The sequence below is a fragment of the Vanellus vanellus genome (genome assembly GCF_965231255.1).
Source record: "Vanellus vanellus genome assembly, chromosome: 6".
Lineage (NCBI taxonomy): Eukaryota > Metazoa > Chordata > Aves > Charadriiformes > Charadriidae > Vanellus > Vanellus vanellus.
In genome coordinates, this window is record NC_138911.1 from 68,497,661 (window position 1) to 68,515,057 (window position 17,397).

At 51.8% G+C, this 17,397-nt stretch overlaps 1 protein-coding gene across 3 annotated transcripts in view; it reads right to left on the reverse strand.

Moving 5' to 3' along the window:
• SAMD4A (sterile alpha motif domain containing 4A) overlaps positions 1–17,397 on the reverse strand; it is a 125,305-nt gene that overhangs the window by 9,671 nt on the left and 98,237 nt on the right. For all 3 annotated transcript variants that reach the window (XM_082485154.1, XM_082485153.1, XM_082485155.1), the window contains exons 3-6: positions 11,272–11,535; positions 5,265–5,374; positions 4,520–4,606; positions 1,552–1,846 (exon numbers count right to left, since the gene is read on the reverse strand). In XM_082485154.1, coding sequence (XP_082341280.1) covers positions 1,552–1,846; positions 4,520–4,606; positions 5,265–5,374; positions 11,272–11,535 — 756 coding nt within the window. The remainder of the gene's footprint in view (positions 1–1,551; positions 1,847–4,519; positions 4,607–5,264; positions 5,375–11,271; positions 11,536–17,397) is intronic.

Consider the following 17,397-nt stretch of genomic DNA (forward strand, 5'->3'; position numbering starts at 1 on the left):
TGGATGTCCCATTTCCCGTGTCCCCGGAGTGAGTCTTCTCATCAGCGAGAAAAAACGCCCTTCCCCAATTCCTGCCGTGCTGTCCTATATTTAGGGCCAGATTTTGTTCTCCGTTACGCTGGTGTAAATCCAGAGACCACCACTGGAGTCACCAAAATTAGACCGGAGCAAATCAGGGGCGCAGGATTATTCCCTTTTCCTAATTACAATATACCAAAGGCACCGCCGGCTCGAGCTCCTGCTCCTACAGCTAAAATCTGCCCCTGCCACTGATTCCCACCTTTCCCGAGAAGATTTTAACCTCTTTTGGAATTAATGCCATAAAAGCGAGTGGAAATGAGTTCACAAAGAAATGAACCACTGCTGTTGTAACCCCTGGGCAGGGATGCCTTGCGGTGGAGGACACCTCGTCCTGGCAAAGGCTTGTGCCATACGTACAGCTTCGTGCGTGACGGAGGCATTTGTCACGGGCTGAATTCATCAACGGGTTTAAAATGGGGCCAGAAACCCACGTCTGTCTGCGCCTGCAGTCAATTCGCTGGGGAGAAATTTTGCACCAAGTTTTCATACAGAAAATGTCTCATCTCTTTTTTTGCAAAAAAAGATCCGAAACAGGGTCGGGGCTGATATTTCTTTGTGGGATCCCATTGAGTTTCTTTCTGTTCCTGGTCTCCTCTGGTCTCCACGCTCTTCCCCAGGGAGGTCTCCCTCCACACAGCCAGCACCTACACCTCAGATCCCACTGAGGGGAGTTAGGACACGTCCAAGCTCATAGAAATTTGCTCAAAAAGCCCTGTATATGGCACAGGAGGTCGGTCCCTGCCTCACATCGCTCCTTGCACCTCCCAGTGTGTCAATCCTGCTGCAAAGCCCTGCACCAGCCACGGAACGGCACCTGAGTATTTCGGATGTCCTCTGTCTAAATTGGGGCTTAAAAAGGAGCTTAGGTCCAACTGATCTGCACTCAGGACAGCTCACACTAAGCCCACGCACCAGTGCTACCCCCACACAAGCAGAGCAAGTCCAAGAAATGCTGCTGAGAACACTTCTGGACCAGCGGGATGCTCCCAGGGCTCTGAATGAGAAGGGAGAGGATGCGATCCACTTCTGACCTAGGGCAGGGAGAGGATGCGATCCACCCCTGACGTGGGGCAGGGAGAGGATGTGATCCATCCCCGACGTGGGGCAGGGAGAGGATGCGATCCATCCCCGATGTGGAGCAGGGAGAGGATGTGATCCATGCTTGACCCGGGGCAGGGACAGGATGCTATCCATCCCTAATGTGGGGCAGGGAGAGGATGCGATCCACCCCTGACATGCAGCAGGCAGCCCATGCCATCGCTGCCCATCCCAAAACTCACTGCCCACCTCCCCACCCACGCTTCTTACCTCTTACCACAGCACAATGAGACCTCAAAAAGTCATCACCCCCGAAGAGTGCGGCTTCCAGGAGCGCGGGGAATGGCTGCTGCCAGCGCCGCCACCGCACGCATCCTGCCCCGGAGCAGCTCTCCCTAGCCAGGACCCCAATAACAAGTGACAGCCGCTCACCTTTCCCCATCACTCTGGTGAACTGTCCGGGCAGGTCACCTTCGGGCAAAGGGGCCCCCCCGGACTCTCCCTCGCATCCCGGTAAATGGTGCTGCTGCATCCCCCCCGCGGCAGAGTCCTTGCAGTCAGAGCCTTGGCTGTCTGAGCCCAGCAGGGAGGAGGGGTGATGCGAGTCCGCGTCCCGGCTGTGCTCCTCCGTGCTCGAGTTTTGGGAAGAGTAGGCTTTGATGGGGGTGAGGATCATTTGGTGCAGTTCCTGCAGCGGGACACGCAAGTTGCCACCTTCCAGGATGTCCTGAGGGTTCAAGCGGAGAGAAGAGGGTTTGTCTCTGCAGGGACAACGGGACATCGGCTACGAACCCAACCCCTGCTGTTACACCCCCAGGAAAATCCCCAGCAAAGCCGACGGCCTCGTTCCTGCTCCGGGAGGTCTTTGCTTAGATAGAGCAGGGGAGTGTGGAGCTGCTGCAAGGACTGTGCCACATCCACGGATGCGTTCCGACCTGCAGCCCCAGAGATAAACGTGCCCCGTCAACCACTGGCACCCAAACCCAGCAACAATCCAGCTTCAGCCTTCCTAAATGTCCACCAGGAAGATGCAAACCCCATGAGAGCGACTCATCCTGTGAGATTTCAACACCCAGACCTGCGGGTATCTCGTTCCTTCCCCAGCAATCCCCCAATTGCGACATTTCAGCCCTATTTAATTGGAATTTTTTTTTTTTTTAATGTGGGCTTGTCTCTAGTTCCCAGCACCGCCTTCCAGCCTGGCTCTCCATTAACTGCTCTGCCCTAAAGAGCTTGCCATAGCGTCCTTCCTCCCTGGGACCGTCGCAGAGCCCTGGACCGTGCTGGGATGCAGGAGCCCATCCTGCAGGAGCGAAGCTGGGATGTCCCCATCCGTGGGGGGAGAGGATGCGGAGGGGAAGGGAGGGTTTCAAGGGGAGCAGGATGGGCTGTGGTCGGACACAGAAGGGGAGACCACAAGGCTGCAGGTGAATTTATATCCCTAGAAAAAAATATTCAGCTTGGAGATCCTGGGGGAGGTCCACCTGGGAGGAAGAGGGTTTGGGTACACCCCCAGCCTTGCTCCCGTTTATAGTGTGGATCAAGAATTCCCTTTCTACGGTCATATCCTCCTCCCGCTGATGGGAAATAATTGCATTTTGGTTTTAATGTAGCCTGGACCAGAAAAGCTCATCGCAGGCTCCTGCAAGGTCTGGCTTGTGGGACGCCGCTTGGAAAGGGGCAGCTTTTGGGGCGAGTCCTAGGGAAGAGACACAAAGTGGGCGCACAGGCTGCGAGAGAGCGAGCCGAAGCCCTGAAACGGTTGTTCACCCTAATTCCTGCTGCACCCCCAGCTTCCTCTTGGATGTCTTAGATCCAGTTTTCTGGTGTCAGTCTGCTGGGCACTATTTTTTGGGGGAAAAAATCCTGCTCTGCTAACCGGCGGAGAGGGGTGGAGCAGCTCTTTCCAAGAAAGCAGCAATCTTTAGCAGCGGGACACTGCCCCAAAAAAAAATCAAGTCCCACACATGCTCTTGTTTAGCAAAAAAAAAAAAAAAAAAAAAAAAATTGGATGGGAAGCCTGGAAAACCAGAGACATCCCCTCCCAACTCAAGCAGCTCACAGGCAGCTCCGAGCCCCAACAAAGTGGGACGCGGTCGCAGCCCCGCAGCCCCAAAGCCACCCCACGAGGGCTCGGAAGCAGTCCCGGCCACTTGTCTCCCCTGTTTTACAGCACGGGTGGCTGGTTGCGGCGGCTGAACTGGGTTCACCCTCCCGCGCCGCCACAGTCAATCAATACCATATTTCAAAATCCAGGCGGAGGAGCGGGGGAAGAGGCTGGGCAATCGCCTGGAAAACGCATCGCCCAAGCAAAGCTCAGTCCAGCGGGCTGTCTCTTGGATTTAATAGTTGTTATTATTAATATACGGAGGTAAATACGGCTTTATTAGCTCCTGCCACACTCCGAGTACAATCCCATATTATAAATAAATAGCGAAGCAGTGAGCTAACCAAAACACCAATAAATAGCAACACACCACATAAGTATTTAAAAGCCCCTAGCGGGAGACTCTGCAAGTTGCTGTTTGAAGTCGGTGCAATTAAATACAATATAATATTGCGATAATAAATAGCGAGAGGTTGGGTGAGCTGCTCCCAGCCTGTCTGTGGTGCTGGTGCTTCCCTAACAGCCATTTCTGCAGAGTTCAAGCTTTTGTTGAAGGGACAAAGAAGTTTCTGTTTGTTCTCCTTGAAAATTCAAGCTGTTGCCCAGGTACTGACCTGGGTGCCTGGCTTTTTATCTGGGGACAGATTGCCCATATGACGCTCCAGAAAAGCGCAGTGACCCTCGACCCGACAGACACTGGGAAATCCCATCTCTTTTGGGGGATGGAGAGGTAGGGGCAGGGCTTGGGGATCCCCGTACTGACTGCTGTGCGTGGAGGGGTCTCTTGAGAGGGACAGTGGCACTGAGATGGGAGAGTAAAGCGAATGGCCAAGGGATAATCAGGAGTTCAAGGCTCTGCTCAGTTGGTTCTCCAGAGGGAGAGAGGACCATGGTGCCTGGTGCAGCTAGAGCTGGTCCTGCGCCCCGGTTCAGCGGCTGGGTGACCACCTTCCCATCAGTGTCGCTGGGATGGTGTCCACCATCACCTGGAGCTTGGGTGTTTCCCAGCACCCCGGAGCCGGGCAGGGCTTGTACCAGCGCTGCAGGATATATCCATCCCAGCTGCGTGAGTGCCAGAGCCGGGTTAGGACCCACTCTGCAAAATACAGCCCCAAATTAAATCCGCGTCTGGTACAGAAGTGTTGGAGACACCACTCAAGACGCGGCACAGGCAGCAACAGATTTCTCTGCGAAAGATCCCAACAACGCATGTAACCGAAGAGCGCTCCACCCCAGAATTAACCCCTGGCCTCTTGAAAAGGAGGAAATACAAAAGCGGTTGTGATTACTTACCCTTTCTAAAGATTTGAGCAGGTTTTGTCTTTCTTTTAGCTTTTGGATACTGATGACTATTTTGTGTCTTGCGCCTTTGGTAACATTCTGCAAAAAACAGCACAAAACCTGACGTTAACATTGCCACAGGGCAGCTGGGTCAGCCCAAGTCCGTCCTTCCTCCCCTAAACAAAAAGGGCTGATATAAATTAATCGAATGTCTGAGTGCAGGGATTAGGAGAGGACACAGAAAATCACTTAGAGCCTTGCTGAAGACAGAGATTTCCAGCTAGTCTGTCCCTCCCCAGTACACCGCACACAATGAAAGCAACGTACAGACCTGTCCTCTTCATCCCAAGGATAACACAGAGGTAAATTTGAAAGCAGGGACGGTTTCAAAGGTTAACAAGGCAACCAGCGACCAAACCCCCGCTGACTTTAAAGGAGTTGGGTACCATGGTCTGAGCCCCTGAAACTCCTGAACTTAATCCCAACTGGAATAAAGCCCAAGCACAGCTCCCAGTAATGGGACTTTCATGCTGGGACTCCAGTAAGAAATCTAGGACAAGACCTTTTTCAGATACAACGTGTTTTTTTTCTCACTCCCCAAGACCCGATTTTCCTTTCTCTGTTTGCTTCCCAACCACTTGTGGGCAAAATGCCTTCCACATGAAGACACAAAAAGAGGCGTTGGAGACATCTCATCTACCAACTGCACAGGAGTCGGGACCGTGGCTGGTCCCTCTATGACCGATGTGGGACGTACTTGTGCCTCGAGCTGGCATTCGGTGAGGGCCATCATCTCCTCGTACGTCATCTGTGAGAAGAGGGCGGCGTACTTGTGCAGCCGGAGGCTCTTCAGCCAGGCTGGGACATCTGCAGCACAAAGGTAAGGAGATGAAAGCTCCTGTTGAGTTCATGACACAGCTTAACCACGCGCAATAGCATCAACAGCAACACGAGGAGTTGATTAGGTGACATCTACCATCCCACCGGTGCTTCAGACACCTCACTGAACTTCACGGACCTTTTGGAGGACATAGTGCTATGGATATGGATGGTAGGAGTAACCAGCCCGTGGATGAGGACATAGTGCTATGCATATCGATGGTGGGAGGAACCAGCCCCGAGACGAAGACACGTCCTCAGAGGCTGGGTTTCTGTGGCTGAGCTGCTGGGAATTAGTCCACGGGGAGCCAGCGTCATGCCACTGCACGCCAAGCTCCACGCTGGCCTTTTCCCAGGAACATGGGAACCGCCGAAGGTAACGGCACGGTTGAACTTAAGGCGAGCAAATGGCTGTTTTGCAGATGGCAGACACTGATTTATGGTGTGAGGGAAGATGGTACGTGCTTTAATTTAAATGGCTGCTTAAAGAGAAATAAGGAGGGTGGTTTTTGAGTTTTTTTAGCATGGAAAAACCATGCGCCATCAAAGATGGTCCCACAACCTGTTTCAGAAGGGTGATTTGAGGCCTCAAAATGCACCAACTGAAATGACTTCTTCCTTCCCAGCCATCATCTGCAGTGTAGCACTTCCGTGCCTGGCTGGCCGGGTACCCAAAAATACTTATATCTTCCTGACATCAATGCGGTTTCACAGGGAGGGACCTGGGAGGGGAATCCTTCCTCTGCAACATGCAAAACCCCACCAGACCCCATGGCGGGGTGTCCTCCACAGAGAAGGCAATGGGGTATGCGCCTCCCCGGCTCCAGCCTGCTCAGCAGCTACTCAGGGTTTTGCAGGTTTGGGTGGCCCGTGGTGACACCCCACAAGGGTCTGTGCTGCAGATATCTGTGCTGCAGTGTAACACCGTGCCCGTGACGACGCTTTTGCTTTGCATCCTAAAGGCTTCAAATGCTGTGCCAAATCAGGACCTGCTTTATTTAGCACCTACAACCCAACAATAGCTCTGCTGTAGCCTACCGAGCTCACGCGCTCCGCTACCAGCAATACCCTTCTCCATTAGTCCTTGTCCTCTTCCCCACCAGCGAGACACCCAGGGGCCCTGTCTCAATCCACACCAGGTGCAGTCGCAACGAAAAACCAGTGTTGCAGCCCCAAACATCACCAAACCCCACACCTTGAATGGTGAGAGCAGGTGGAGGCTCAGGAAATGTCTCTTTTGGGGCTAAATACAAATTAACAGCAACACTTCTGCTCTCTTTGATCATTCCTGAGTTGATGTAAGGGGTACGTGTCCAGCGGGTGGTGGAGCCCATGTCCCACAGCAGGCAGGGGCTGATGGTGCAGGAGAGCCCGAGGGGAAGGAGAGATGGCTGGTGGTGAGGCTGCCCTGATGGGGTTCCTCTGCCCAACATGCCCACCAAGGGGGAAGGAGAAATAGGGGCTTGCACTGGTTTTGGGAGGGATTTCTACCCACTACGTGCTTCTGCTGCTGGGCTGGGGCTGCTGTGGGTGCTGGTGGTCTGCTCACCACCAGCATGAGGACAACCTTCGTGAACACCTCCAATAACCTCTAATATGGCCAACCTCAAAGGTTGTCTAGGCTGTTTCGACTGCAAAGTTTGAGGCCAGACTTGCTTCAGAAAGGGATGAGATGACGCGAGGAGGACAGTCCCACTGCTGGGACATTCAGCAGTATGGGTGGTCTCAGTCTCCAGAAAGCCCCACGCTGCTGAGTGCCAGATGCAAGTCAGGGATCACTGCAGACCCCTTCTCAAACCAGCACCTCATCACTGGAGGGGAGAGGCAAAGATGGACCATTGGTTTGGTCCTCCATGACAATTCTTAGATCTGCCAGAAGTCTCCTGCTGCCCGCTGCCCAGGCTGACCCCAAACCCCACGTGCATCCAAGCAGAGGTGACGCAAACAGCCCCCAAAGGCTTTTAGCTCACACTCTCCATCCTCTGACACAGGTCAGGATTCGTATTTCAGTGAAATTCCTCAAATGCTGTGCAGAAAGAAATCAACCCCACACCAAACATGGGGGCAAAGCCATTACCGAGCAGGGACGGGCTGAACTTTGTTGTTTTCTGAAAGTCCCGGCATGCAACAGTCCCTAAACAGTCCTAAAACCCACTACCAGAGGCCTCTTAAATCAATCTGCTTAAAAAAATTAAAAGCTATTATCAGAAAGCCCATTAAAAGCTGTTAGCAGAAAGCGCAGGTGGGGAGCGCGGGGACCGGGAGGCTCCAATCTCAACTTCATTTTAATGCAAAACCACCCTGTTTCAGCGATGACACCTTAAAAGTCTGCCTGATCCTGTGTCCCCTGGGGACATCTGCCTTTGGTGCACGTCCGTGCCAATGGCAAAGCCCACAGGGATACCTTCAGAAGAAAGGTGCAACCTCACATAAACCTTGTGAAAAACCCATTTCATAGAATCATAGACTGGGTAGCATTGGAAGGGACCTTAGCGATCATCTCGTTCCAACCCCCTGCCATGGGTAGGGACACCTCCCACCAGCCCAGGTTGCTCCAAGCCCCGTCCAACCTGGCCTTGAACACCTCCAGGGATGGGGCAGCCACAGCTTCTTTGAGCAAATCCAGATCATCTCCAACCTTTGCAGAGGGTCAGGGCGCAGGAGCTGCTCTTCTCTCCCTTTGCATCAACCTCCCTGGCCCACCTCCTAATTTTGGGGAGCTACGACGGTCCCAGAGCCCCCTTCCCAGTGGGGATGGCAATCCCAGGAGCGGGCTGGGGAGCACAGAGGGACCGTGGTGGGGCTTTCCCCCTTCCCATAGGGAAGAGGCAACCAGGAGGTGCGAGTTCATCTAAGGAGATTTTTCCTTGGAAAGTCAAACTTCCTAATGATCTCCACGGAGCAGCAAGCCACCCACTCGCAGAACTACTCTTTAATCACCGATTATCAGGAGCTAATTGCAAAGCCATGGCACAGCTGTCAGAAACGCTGCGTCTGATGTGAGCAGCAAAGCAAGGACTTCCATGCTGCTCACACGCACTGTCTCCTATAGGCATTAAACACCGGAGTTCGGCCGGCACGTATATATCTGGGTGGTGGCATGGAAATTTAGAAGAAATTTAGAAGGGGAAAAAAAAAAAAGTGTATATGTATACACACAGAGGCCAATATATACACAGGATGTCTTCAGAAGTGCCCTTACAGCACACCACGGTAAGCCACGGACGTACCCACAGCAGAAACCCCCACTTCTACCCAAACCCTCCTCCCGGTGTGCCCCAAGCTGTGCCCTGGGAAGGGATGGACAGACAGACAGACGGGCAGGCTCCACGGGGAACAAAGTGTCCTCATCTGCCCCTGGAGAAACCAGGGGCCAGGAAAAAGCCAAAGGACACTTTTCCTTCAGCACAAATACAGACGGAAAGGAGAGAAATAGGTGATATCAGGGGAGATGAGCTCTTAAGCCATGTCGGATGGGGTCTGCATGGGTCTGGTTTCCCCACTACCCTCCTGGATGCCCCGGAGGGTGTTAAATAAGAAGCAAGGTGACCGAAGGGGCGGGTGACACCAAGCCACAAGAGCCTGCAGGCGCTCGGGGAGACGTGGCTGCAATTCAGAGAAGGGACTTGGCAAACGGAGCAACCGGTCTGGATGAAATAAGATGCAACCCAATAAAAATGCACAAAGTTGCGCGTTTCTGTAGGAACAAGAAACGGCACGAACCGAGGGCAGGGAACGGGCAGTACTTTTTTTTTGCAGGAAAGCTGTGGGGGTACAATGGGTCACACGCAGCCCGCGGTGGTGTGTCATTTGAGGACGATGAGCTACACAGCCACAGGAACGCTGTCCGTATGGCAAGCAAGTCTCTGCTCTGCTACCCAGTCCAGTTTGGGGCAACGCACCTTCAACAAAATACGGGCTTTCTGGAAAAAAACCCGGCGGAGAGAAACAAGAACAACCCCAAGTTTAGAAAACACCATCTGGGAAGAAATCGGATTGTCTCAGTCTAAAGAAAATACAGCGGAGTGGGGGAGGACAGAACAGTCGTAACAGCAGAGGCTGTAGACATCTGTTTTGCACATCCCCGGACAGCGGGACAAAAGCAATTTGGGTGACTCAGCAATGAAAGGAATCGGGTTTAGATGTTTGCAGACCTTCTCCCAGAGAAGGAGGTTGCTCAGGAAGGGACGGCCCGAGGAAGGACAGCCATCTCCCCTGGGGGGCTGCATGCAGCAGCAATGGGCTGTCTTCATCCGTGGAGTTCATTTAATTGATTATTGCTCGTGGACTGCCTGGGCAATAGGGCCTTTGGTTTTTGCCGATTTGGCCATGCAGATCGACTGCATTGCACCGGAAAGTTTCTACACATGCAGGTCCCGGAGCTGCAGCTGTGGAACACAGGGACCCGAGCTCTCCGCATCTCCTCCCCAGCTCCATCCGCAGAAACACGGAGAAACATAATGTTAAATAGACCCCACCAGCTCCCAAAAGGGGTCTCCTTGATCTGACAGACTGCAGAATCCGGCCTCAGGCGTGGAAAGCCTTGGGGACCCTTCACGCTGATCACACCTTAGTCTTCACCACGGTCATGGTGACCCTTCCAAGCCTGCCTGCAGGCCCACCATAAGGTCATGCAGGCAGCGAGAGCCACAGGTAGACACAGAGCCCACAGCACTGCCGGAGACGAAACGCTCCCTGGCTGAGCTACCTAATTAGGTGTTCGTTAGCAAGCGGAGCCGCTGAGAAGCGAAGCCCGGCTCTGCGAGGCCGTCACGCTCAGAAATCTCTCCTGCCGCATCTGCTGCCCATGGCGCCCACCCCAGAGCAACGCTACGGTGCCACGTCCAGCCAGGGAGAGGGCTGAGCCCCGAGCATCCAGCTCACGGGGGAACCGTGAGGGTTTGGGATTTTTTTTCCCCACGCATTTATTTCATGCACATCAAAGTCATACAGTGCCAAGTCAAACGCAGTTCCGCATTACAGAGATTTATCCCTACCTAGATTTGTCTGTAATCAGAATAAAAACAGACCTTGTGACTATTTAAAAAATAAGATTATTTCCTTATTCTGATACATCATTGGTCTTTACACAACACAGTTGCTTTGCATTAACGAAAACTGCCGTCATTTAAATCAGTCTCTGATAGCTGCGGGCTCATTTTCAGTCATTTTGTTTGTTCACAGGAATATACAGCCTATGTGTTTGCCCGGTTTTTATCTATTTATTCCTCCACAGCCTGCAGTTTGCTCTCCATCTCTGACTGCAGCAATAGGGTTTCATTTCTGCCTTGTTTTCCAACAGGATCACATATATTTATTGCTAAAATCTCTGTGAAATGCACATGTAATGGGAAAAACAGCTGAAGTACTCAGGAAAAATTCTCTGCAAAGAAGCATCCTAAGCCAAAACTTCCCCAAATACTTGGTGGGTATCAAACACCGCAATGGTGAATCGCACGTGGTTTGCTACACCTATGCTAAGCTATTTTTCACCATAATTAAAAAAGAAAAAAAAAAAAAAAAAGAAAGAGGAAAGAGCACCACGCACAGCCAAAAGCCACAGGCTATGGAAAAAATCCAGCTTTTTGGAAAGCTGGCAGCTTGCAGGATTTTGGGGCAAAAGCAGCCCACCGGCGCCCAACTGTAAGACATCAGATCAGGACCAACCGCTGCTTCAAAGAAAATCTTAACTTATTCCCCTAAACCCTAAATTCCTTAAGCCGGGAAGACACGCCGCGAGGCCCTGCTCGGTTATGAGGATTCTCGCCCAAAAACCGCCAACCGAGCCCCGCGCTGCCGGGAAAACGGCTCTTCTCCTCCTGCCTCTGGCTGCTGGGACCGGGGTGGGGGGGTCGGGGGGGAAGGCGTCTGGTTTTTTCACTCACCTTTCATCCCACTCCCTTCCTCCTGGAATGTGTTACGAGCGGAAGGCTGATCTTCTAAATGTTCACTCCCACCACTTCCCGAAGAGGCTACACTGCTTTGTGGAGACAGGGGGGCATGATCGGAAGGGATGCACTGGGGTCCTCTAGCTCGTAAGTCCTCATGAGACATCCATCCATGTCCTAGAGGTTGGTTTGGCACATTCATGGGTGGGGTAAGGGACACAGAGCGTTTCAAAGGGCTGTGGTGTGTCTGGCCTGAGAGAACTGAAAAAAAAAAAAAAAAAAAAATAAAATCAAAGAGGTTATTCCCCCCTCGCGGCCCGGGATGCAGCAGAGTCCCCCGCATAAAAAAAAATAAAAAAAAATCCAATGAAATCATAAAATGGGTGGTGGTGGGCCACGGTGCCTCGCTGATGGCTTCACGCTGCCCGCGGCTACCTGAACCCTACCCTGAGCTCTCCGCTTTGCCTCCCGGGAAGCACAAGGGGACGGGAGTACCTGGGAGGAGATGGGGTTACACGAGCTACGTCGGGTTGCTTAAGGAAAGGCGTTGCGTGGATCGCATCTCTAGGAAAAATAAAAATAATGGAGCGGTTTCATGGAGAGGTCTTCACGTACCGACAGCAAACCCGGGCACGGGACCGCGCTGGGCGCTGGGCTGCTGCCTCTCGCCGGCCCCGGCGCCCGGGGCGGTGGGCTCCCTTACAGGGACGGCACCGCTGCCATTGCGAGCGCCAATGGGAATTTTCAAGCGACTTACACTGAGGCCATGAAACTTGCCCCGCTAAAATCATCCAGGCCCGTGTCTTTCTGGGAAAGGCACAGAAAGCCCCAGGATGGGATTGTCCTCGCACAAGACCCAGGGGAAGCTTCTCCGTTTCTCCCTTTGGGGTAGGACTTGGCTTCTGCCCCGAAGCACGGACTTTTACACATCTGCCTAACGTCATCGAGGAGGTACTTATCATCCATAGAAATGTCTAAGATCCTACTAAGATCTTGCACTCATTCGAGCGATGAGAGCATCCCAGCTCTGCCCACCCATCAGGCGTGCCTCCACGCACGCGCCTTTTCACCCATCCACAAGAGCAAACACCCAAAGCGACGCCGAAAAACCACCCACCACAAAGAGGTGAGGCTGAATCCCCGCGAAAAAATGATCTTTGGAAAGCTTTGGATTTGTTTGTCCTTCCCAGTTGTACACGGGTTTGTATTTCCCGGCTGAAATTTGGACACCACCAAGATCAGTTTGTTTTTTAACAAATTACTTCACAGCACTAAGGAGAGAGCGATGCACCAACTCCTGTGATTTGGGGGTATTTCTCAAGAAAGGCTTTACAGCGGGTAGGTATTTAACTGCCTTTCAGTCAAGTACAGAAATACGTTCTATGCAGGCTAGAGTATTAAAAGAACCCAAATCATAGATTTTCTGGCACTTTTTGGTAGAAGTGTTGCAACTTGAATAGATTTTTAAATACAGTCTTTACTGAATGGTCTCCGTTTTTCACTGCTCTTCTTCCATACCGTCCCATTCATTTTTAGTTATCTCCTTAAAGACTTAGACCTCTTTTTCCTGGGTCTGTTGGTTAGCAGGGGTAACATGGTATTTAGAGGAAAAGACGGATATGGATGAACTAGCTTTGTTTCCTGTAAGGAAAAATATGAAAAGATTGGTCTGCTGGCTCAGCAAAATTCAAATTCCACCATTCACAAAGTCACTAAACCGCTGGTTAAACCATAAATGCAGTTAATGTCTTTTAACGTATGGATTTAGGATGTAAAACACTTGTTTAACGTTTTATTGCAGTTACTCTCAGCGAAATTAGTGGAACAGTTTCCTGATAACTGAGACCAAAAAAATCTCTGGATTTAGCCGTCGCTCAGCCGAGCCGTGTCTCATCCCCCTCTGGGATAACCGGGACAAGTGCTGGACCCAGCGCTATGGGAAGGTCCTTTCTGGTTTCCATCAAACCCAACGCTGCTGTGTACAGTGTGCCCCGGGGTACAGATGTGGGGTTCACACCGTGATGGCTCACAGAACACCTGCACTGGTCTGTCAACAAGGACTTATTTCTAGAGACAAGGGCAAATTCTGCAGAAATACACCGATTTCTGAAAAATCAGCAGCTGTAAGCTTCGTTGTGGGGCAGACGAAACGAAGAGCTGACTTTCTGCTCCGGAGGAAATTTGAGGGCAAAGGGGTTAAAATGACCTTTCAGCCCGCATGAAAGCGAAGCAAAAACTTTTCAATTTTTTTGTTCAAAATCAAATTTCTTAACTCTGGACAAAACCTGGGGGAAATCCATCGTTCTCGATGCTTTTCCTCCTAAAGCACCAAAGCACCGAAGCTCCCCAACCCCCCTTTTTTTTGGCACCAGTAGGACTTCATCAAACCTACTCACGGCTCCTCCACGTGTTATGTCCTAATATAAAGGCGTCTTAGCGGAAAACCCCCAGCCAAGTGTACTGTGCTGTAAAAGTTAAGCCGGGTTTAATTCCCAGCTAAAGCCTGGGGGGAAAACCCGCCACCAAAGCCACGTCTGCTGACCAGAAGTGGAATGAAAATGAGCAAGTAGCGGGGTTATAAAAGGAGGGGAGAGGAAAAACACCAGAGCTTGTTTGCATTGATTAAGCACCTGTAAAAAGCAGCTGGTGCCACAGGCAGCTGATGGCTGAGGCCAAAAACCTGCAGATTATTCCGATTTCTGAAAGTGTTTTCTTCTCCCAGCACATTAACAGCAACACCGCGCTGCGTAGGGAAGCGAGGGGAGGGCTTACGGTGAAGGATTTGCTCCCTTCCCCTTAAATAGCTACAGAAACAGGTTCCAGAAGCCTCCTGGCAGAAAAGGATGTCAATGAGGAGCCGGGATTGTTTTCGGGGCAGTGTTATGTTTCCTACAGTTGCGATGCATCCCAATGGGGAAACAGATGGATTTAAGGTCTTGGCCGAGTTATTTCAGCTCTTGGCTTTGCAACCGTACCCCAAAAGCAGCACCGTAACGGGGCTCTGTAGATGTCACATCACCCTCCCAGGAGAAAAAAATATTTAAAATTGAAAAAAAAAAAAATATAGTGGGAAATATGGGAAAAAAAGCTCTGATAAACCAGTTGAAATGCATCACCAGGGCTGAGCGTCGCAGCAGCACCACCCAGAGCCCCTTCTGTGCCGGCTGCCCCCAGCCGCGGCCGCACGGCCCGGGGGATAGAAGCCACCCTGAAAAACTCTGGTTTAGGAAATATTTGTGCCCTTCGGATGAATGAGAGATGCAGGGGAAGGGGCAAGGAGGAGAGGAGCTAATCGCCCGCTTTTAGGAGGCGAAGGGCAGCTCCGTTAGTGCTCCCTCTCGCGGGGCGTACGCAGCAGCTGGTACCCTGCGGCGTTTAAGCCATCCTCCCCCCACCAAAATCTTGCAAACAAGAGGACATTTTTGGCTTAAATCCAGCCCAAATTCCTTCCCGAGCAGCAATACCCTTGCAAACTGCTGCTGCTGCTCTTCCATTTTAATTTTACGTCCCCTGATTAGAAGCTGGTGTTGGCTGGAGGAGAAATAACGGACTCCGCAGGACGGCCAGGAACAATTAGAAATCATCCGGTGCAACCTATAAAAATTAGTTCCACTTCTTTCCCTGAGATAACGCAACGCTGGAATCCAACAGACCACGTTTTACTAAACCACAAGCATTTTTACTGAACTACGAGTCGATTCACACAACTTCACGAGACGCGGTGGGGATAATTCCTCTGCAAAGGATGCTCTACCGGCAGAAAAAGTCACCAGCTCTTTGAAACCATCCCAGCTACTGCTGGTACCAGACGTGAATTATTTAAGAGCTCTTAGCACTGGCATAACTTTAGGTTCCGCTGAAGCCCTTCCGGCTGCAACAGACACCGATGAGCAACACCGTTTCTTGCAAACCCCCTTACCCGTTTCCATCAGCACTCAGGCTTAAAAATGCCCCGAACCCCGGGCTGGCACCTGCCTGGCGTGCACACACCTCCCCCTCTTTTAATCTGTAACCTTCAGAAAAGGCATTAATAAATGTGCATATTTATTAACGCTGCTGCTCGTGCTCATGCCCTCCGTTTCGTCAAACGGAGGCTGTAGCTAATGGTTTTCAAAGAGTCAGTTTAGCGTAGGTCCTTCCCCGTTTTTGACAATCCTGTGTGTTTTTTCAGATGGTCCAAGGTGAATTTGGGGTTGCCGATGGCCAAGCTGAGAATTCCCATCGGGATAAGTCACTTATTCAGTCGCTTGCTAAAATAAATGGTCCACGTGTGCTTGAACTTCAGCAGAAGAAAGCCAAGCGTGAGTTTATAACCTTACACTCCAGCCTCTTTTTTTTTTTTTTTCCCTCTCTTTTTATTACAAAAATACTAAGCTTTAATTTAAAAAGGAAATCTAATATATTCTTCTGGGGTAAGATAAGCCTTCTGGAGGCGGCCAGAGGCACGCCTGCCTTTCTGAGCACCGCGGCGGTGCGAGCCGCACGAACAAAGAGAGGAAACCACCGCTCCAAAGTGCAAGCCACGCTGGCACACGGATCCCCTACAACTTGTAAGCGTGTCCCACTTCTGGTTTAGAAGTGTTTTCCTGCCCACCGCAGGCTCATTTAGGTGGTGCAAGAACCATCTGCTGCCCAGGGACCCACCGGTTGCTCTGCAAAGGCATTGCCGGTCCGGCTCCTTCCAGGTATCCGATGGGACGGGGGCCAGAGCAGATCAGGGTCCTCCCCACCATGAGCAGGCTGGTGCTCCACCACCACAGCTCCGAATGGCCACAGGGGTCGTGCTCAGCCCACGCCGGACCACGTTTCCTTGCAAGAAAGCTCCTCGTGGCCTCTGGAGCTTGGGGCATTTTGCATCCTAGGGAAAAACGTGATAAATAACCTGGAGCCAACGGTGCTGAGATGTACGAGGTGTTGCCGAAGCGCTCGCAGGCTTCAAACAAAGCTTGGCTGAATATTTCCAGGGGAAAAAAATAAATCAAGAGGATGGAGAAGGAACGATGGTGACGATGCAACTGTCTTGGCTTGCAGGGCTGCCCGTCGCAGGAGGCGGCTGCAGACCACGCTGCCGCAGGGATGGAGCAGTAAGGAGCATCCCTGTGGGGGCCACCACCTCCTGGGGCAAAACTGGCTTTATCACGGACCAAACACTGGCTGGGCTGGCAGGCACAGCAACGCGCTCAGAGCAACTCGGAGGTCTGCAAGTGCTTTCCCCGTGAAGCCCTGGGTTTCGGCCGTTTTTTTTTTTTCTCTCTTCCTTTTTGAAGTGGTGTTGCCTATTTCGGTAGGCAAGGGCTGATTTCAAGAGGGTTTTTGTTCGCTGAAGCCCATGTGGAACCGAGTCAGACATTTGTGTTGTGGTTTCTCAGGGTTTCGGGCCAATTTTTCAGCCTGAGAAGGAAAAAGCCACCCATTCCTGTAATTAGAGCCGAGGAACTGGGCTCTGCAGGCAGACCTTCCTCCAAGCGGCGTGTACAGAGGAGTGTTCAGACCGTCTGCCGTCCCGGCGTGCCCTCCACCGCTGCACGGTCCCCACCGGGTCCATGACACCCAGAGGACCTTCACAACAGCCTCACAACCCTTTATACCAGCGCACGGTCCATACAGCAGATTACAATTCAGAATAAACTAAAATTCAGAATAAACTAAAAGAGGGAAGGTTCAGACTAGATATAGAGAAGAAATTTTTCACGCTGAGGGTGGTGAGCCCCTGGCCCAGGTGGCCCAGAGAGGTGGGAGATGCCCCATCCCTGGAAACATTCCAGGCCAGGTTGGACGGGGCTCTGAGCAACCTGGTCCAGTTGAAGATGTCCCTGCTCGTGGCAGCAGGTTGGACTAGATGGCCTTTAAAGGTCCTTTCCAGCCCAAACCATTCTATGATCAATAATGTCCTCCCCATGGCTGGAGAAAAGAAAAAGCACTGCAAGGTGCTTTTGGAGGTTTTTTTTTTGTTGTTTTTTGTCTAAAAATGGCACTTCTTGGCTGCAAAGATGGTTATGGTGCATCGTCAAGCAGTGTCAACTCCTTTTCTGGTCTGTAGGTAGCTGGAGCAGCAGCTTGACCCCAATTTGCTATACGAAGCTGGGATGTTTTTCATCCACCGAAGCCAGATGGTCTCTTGTG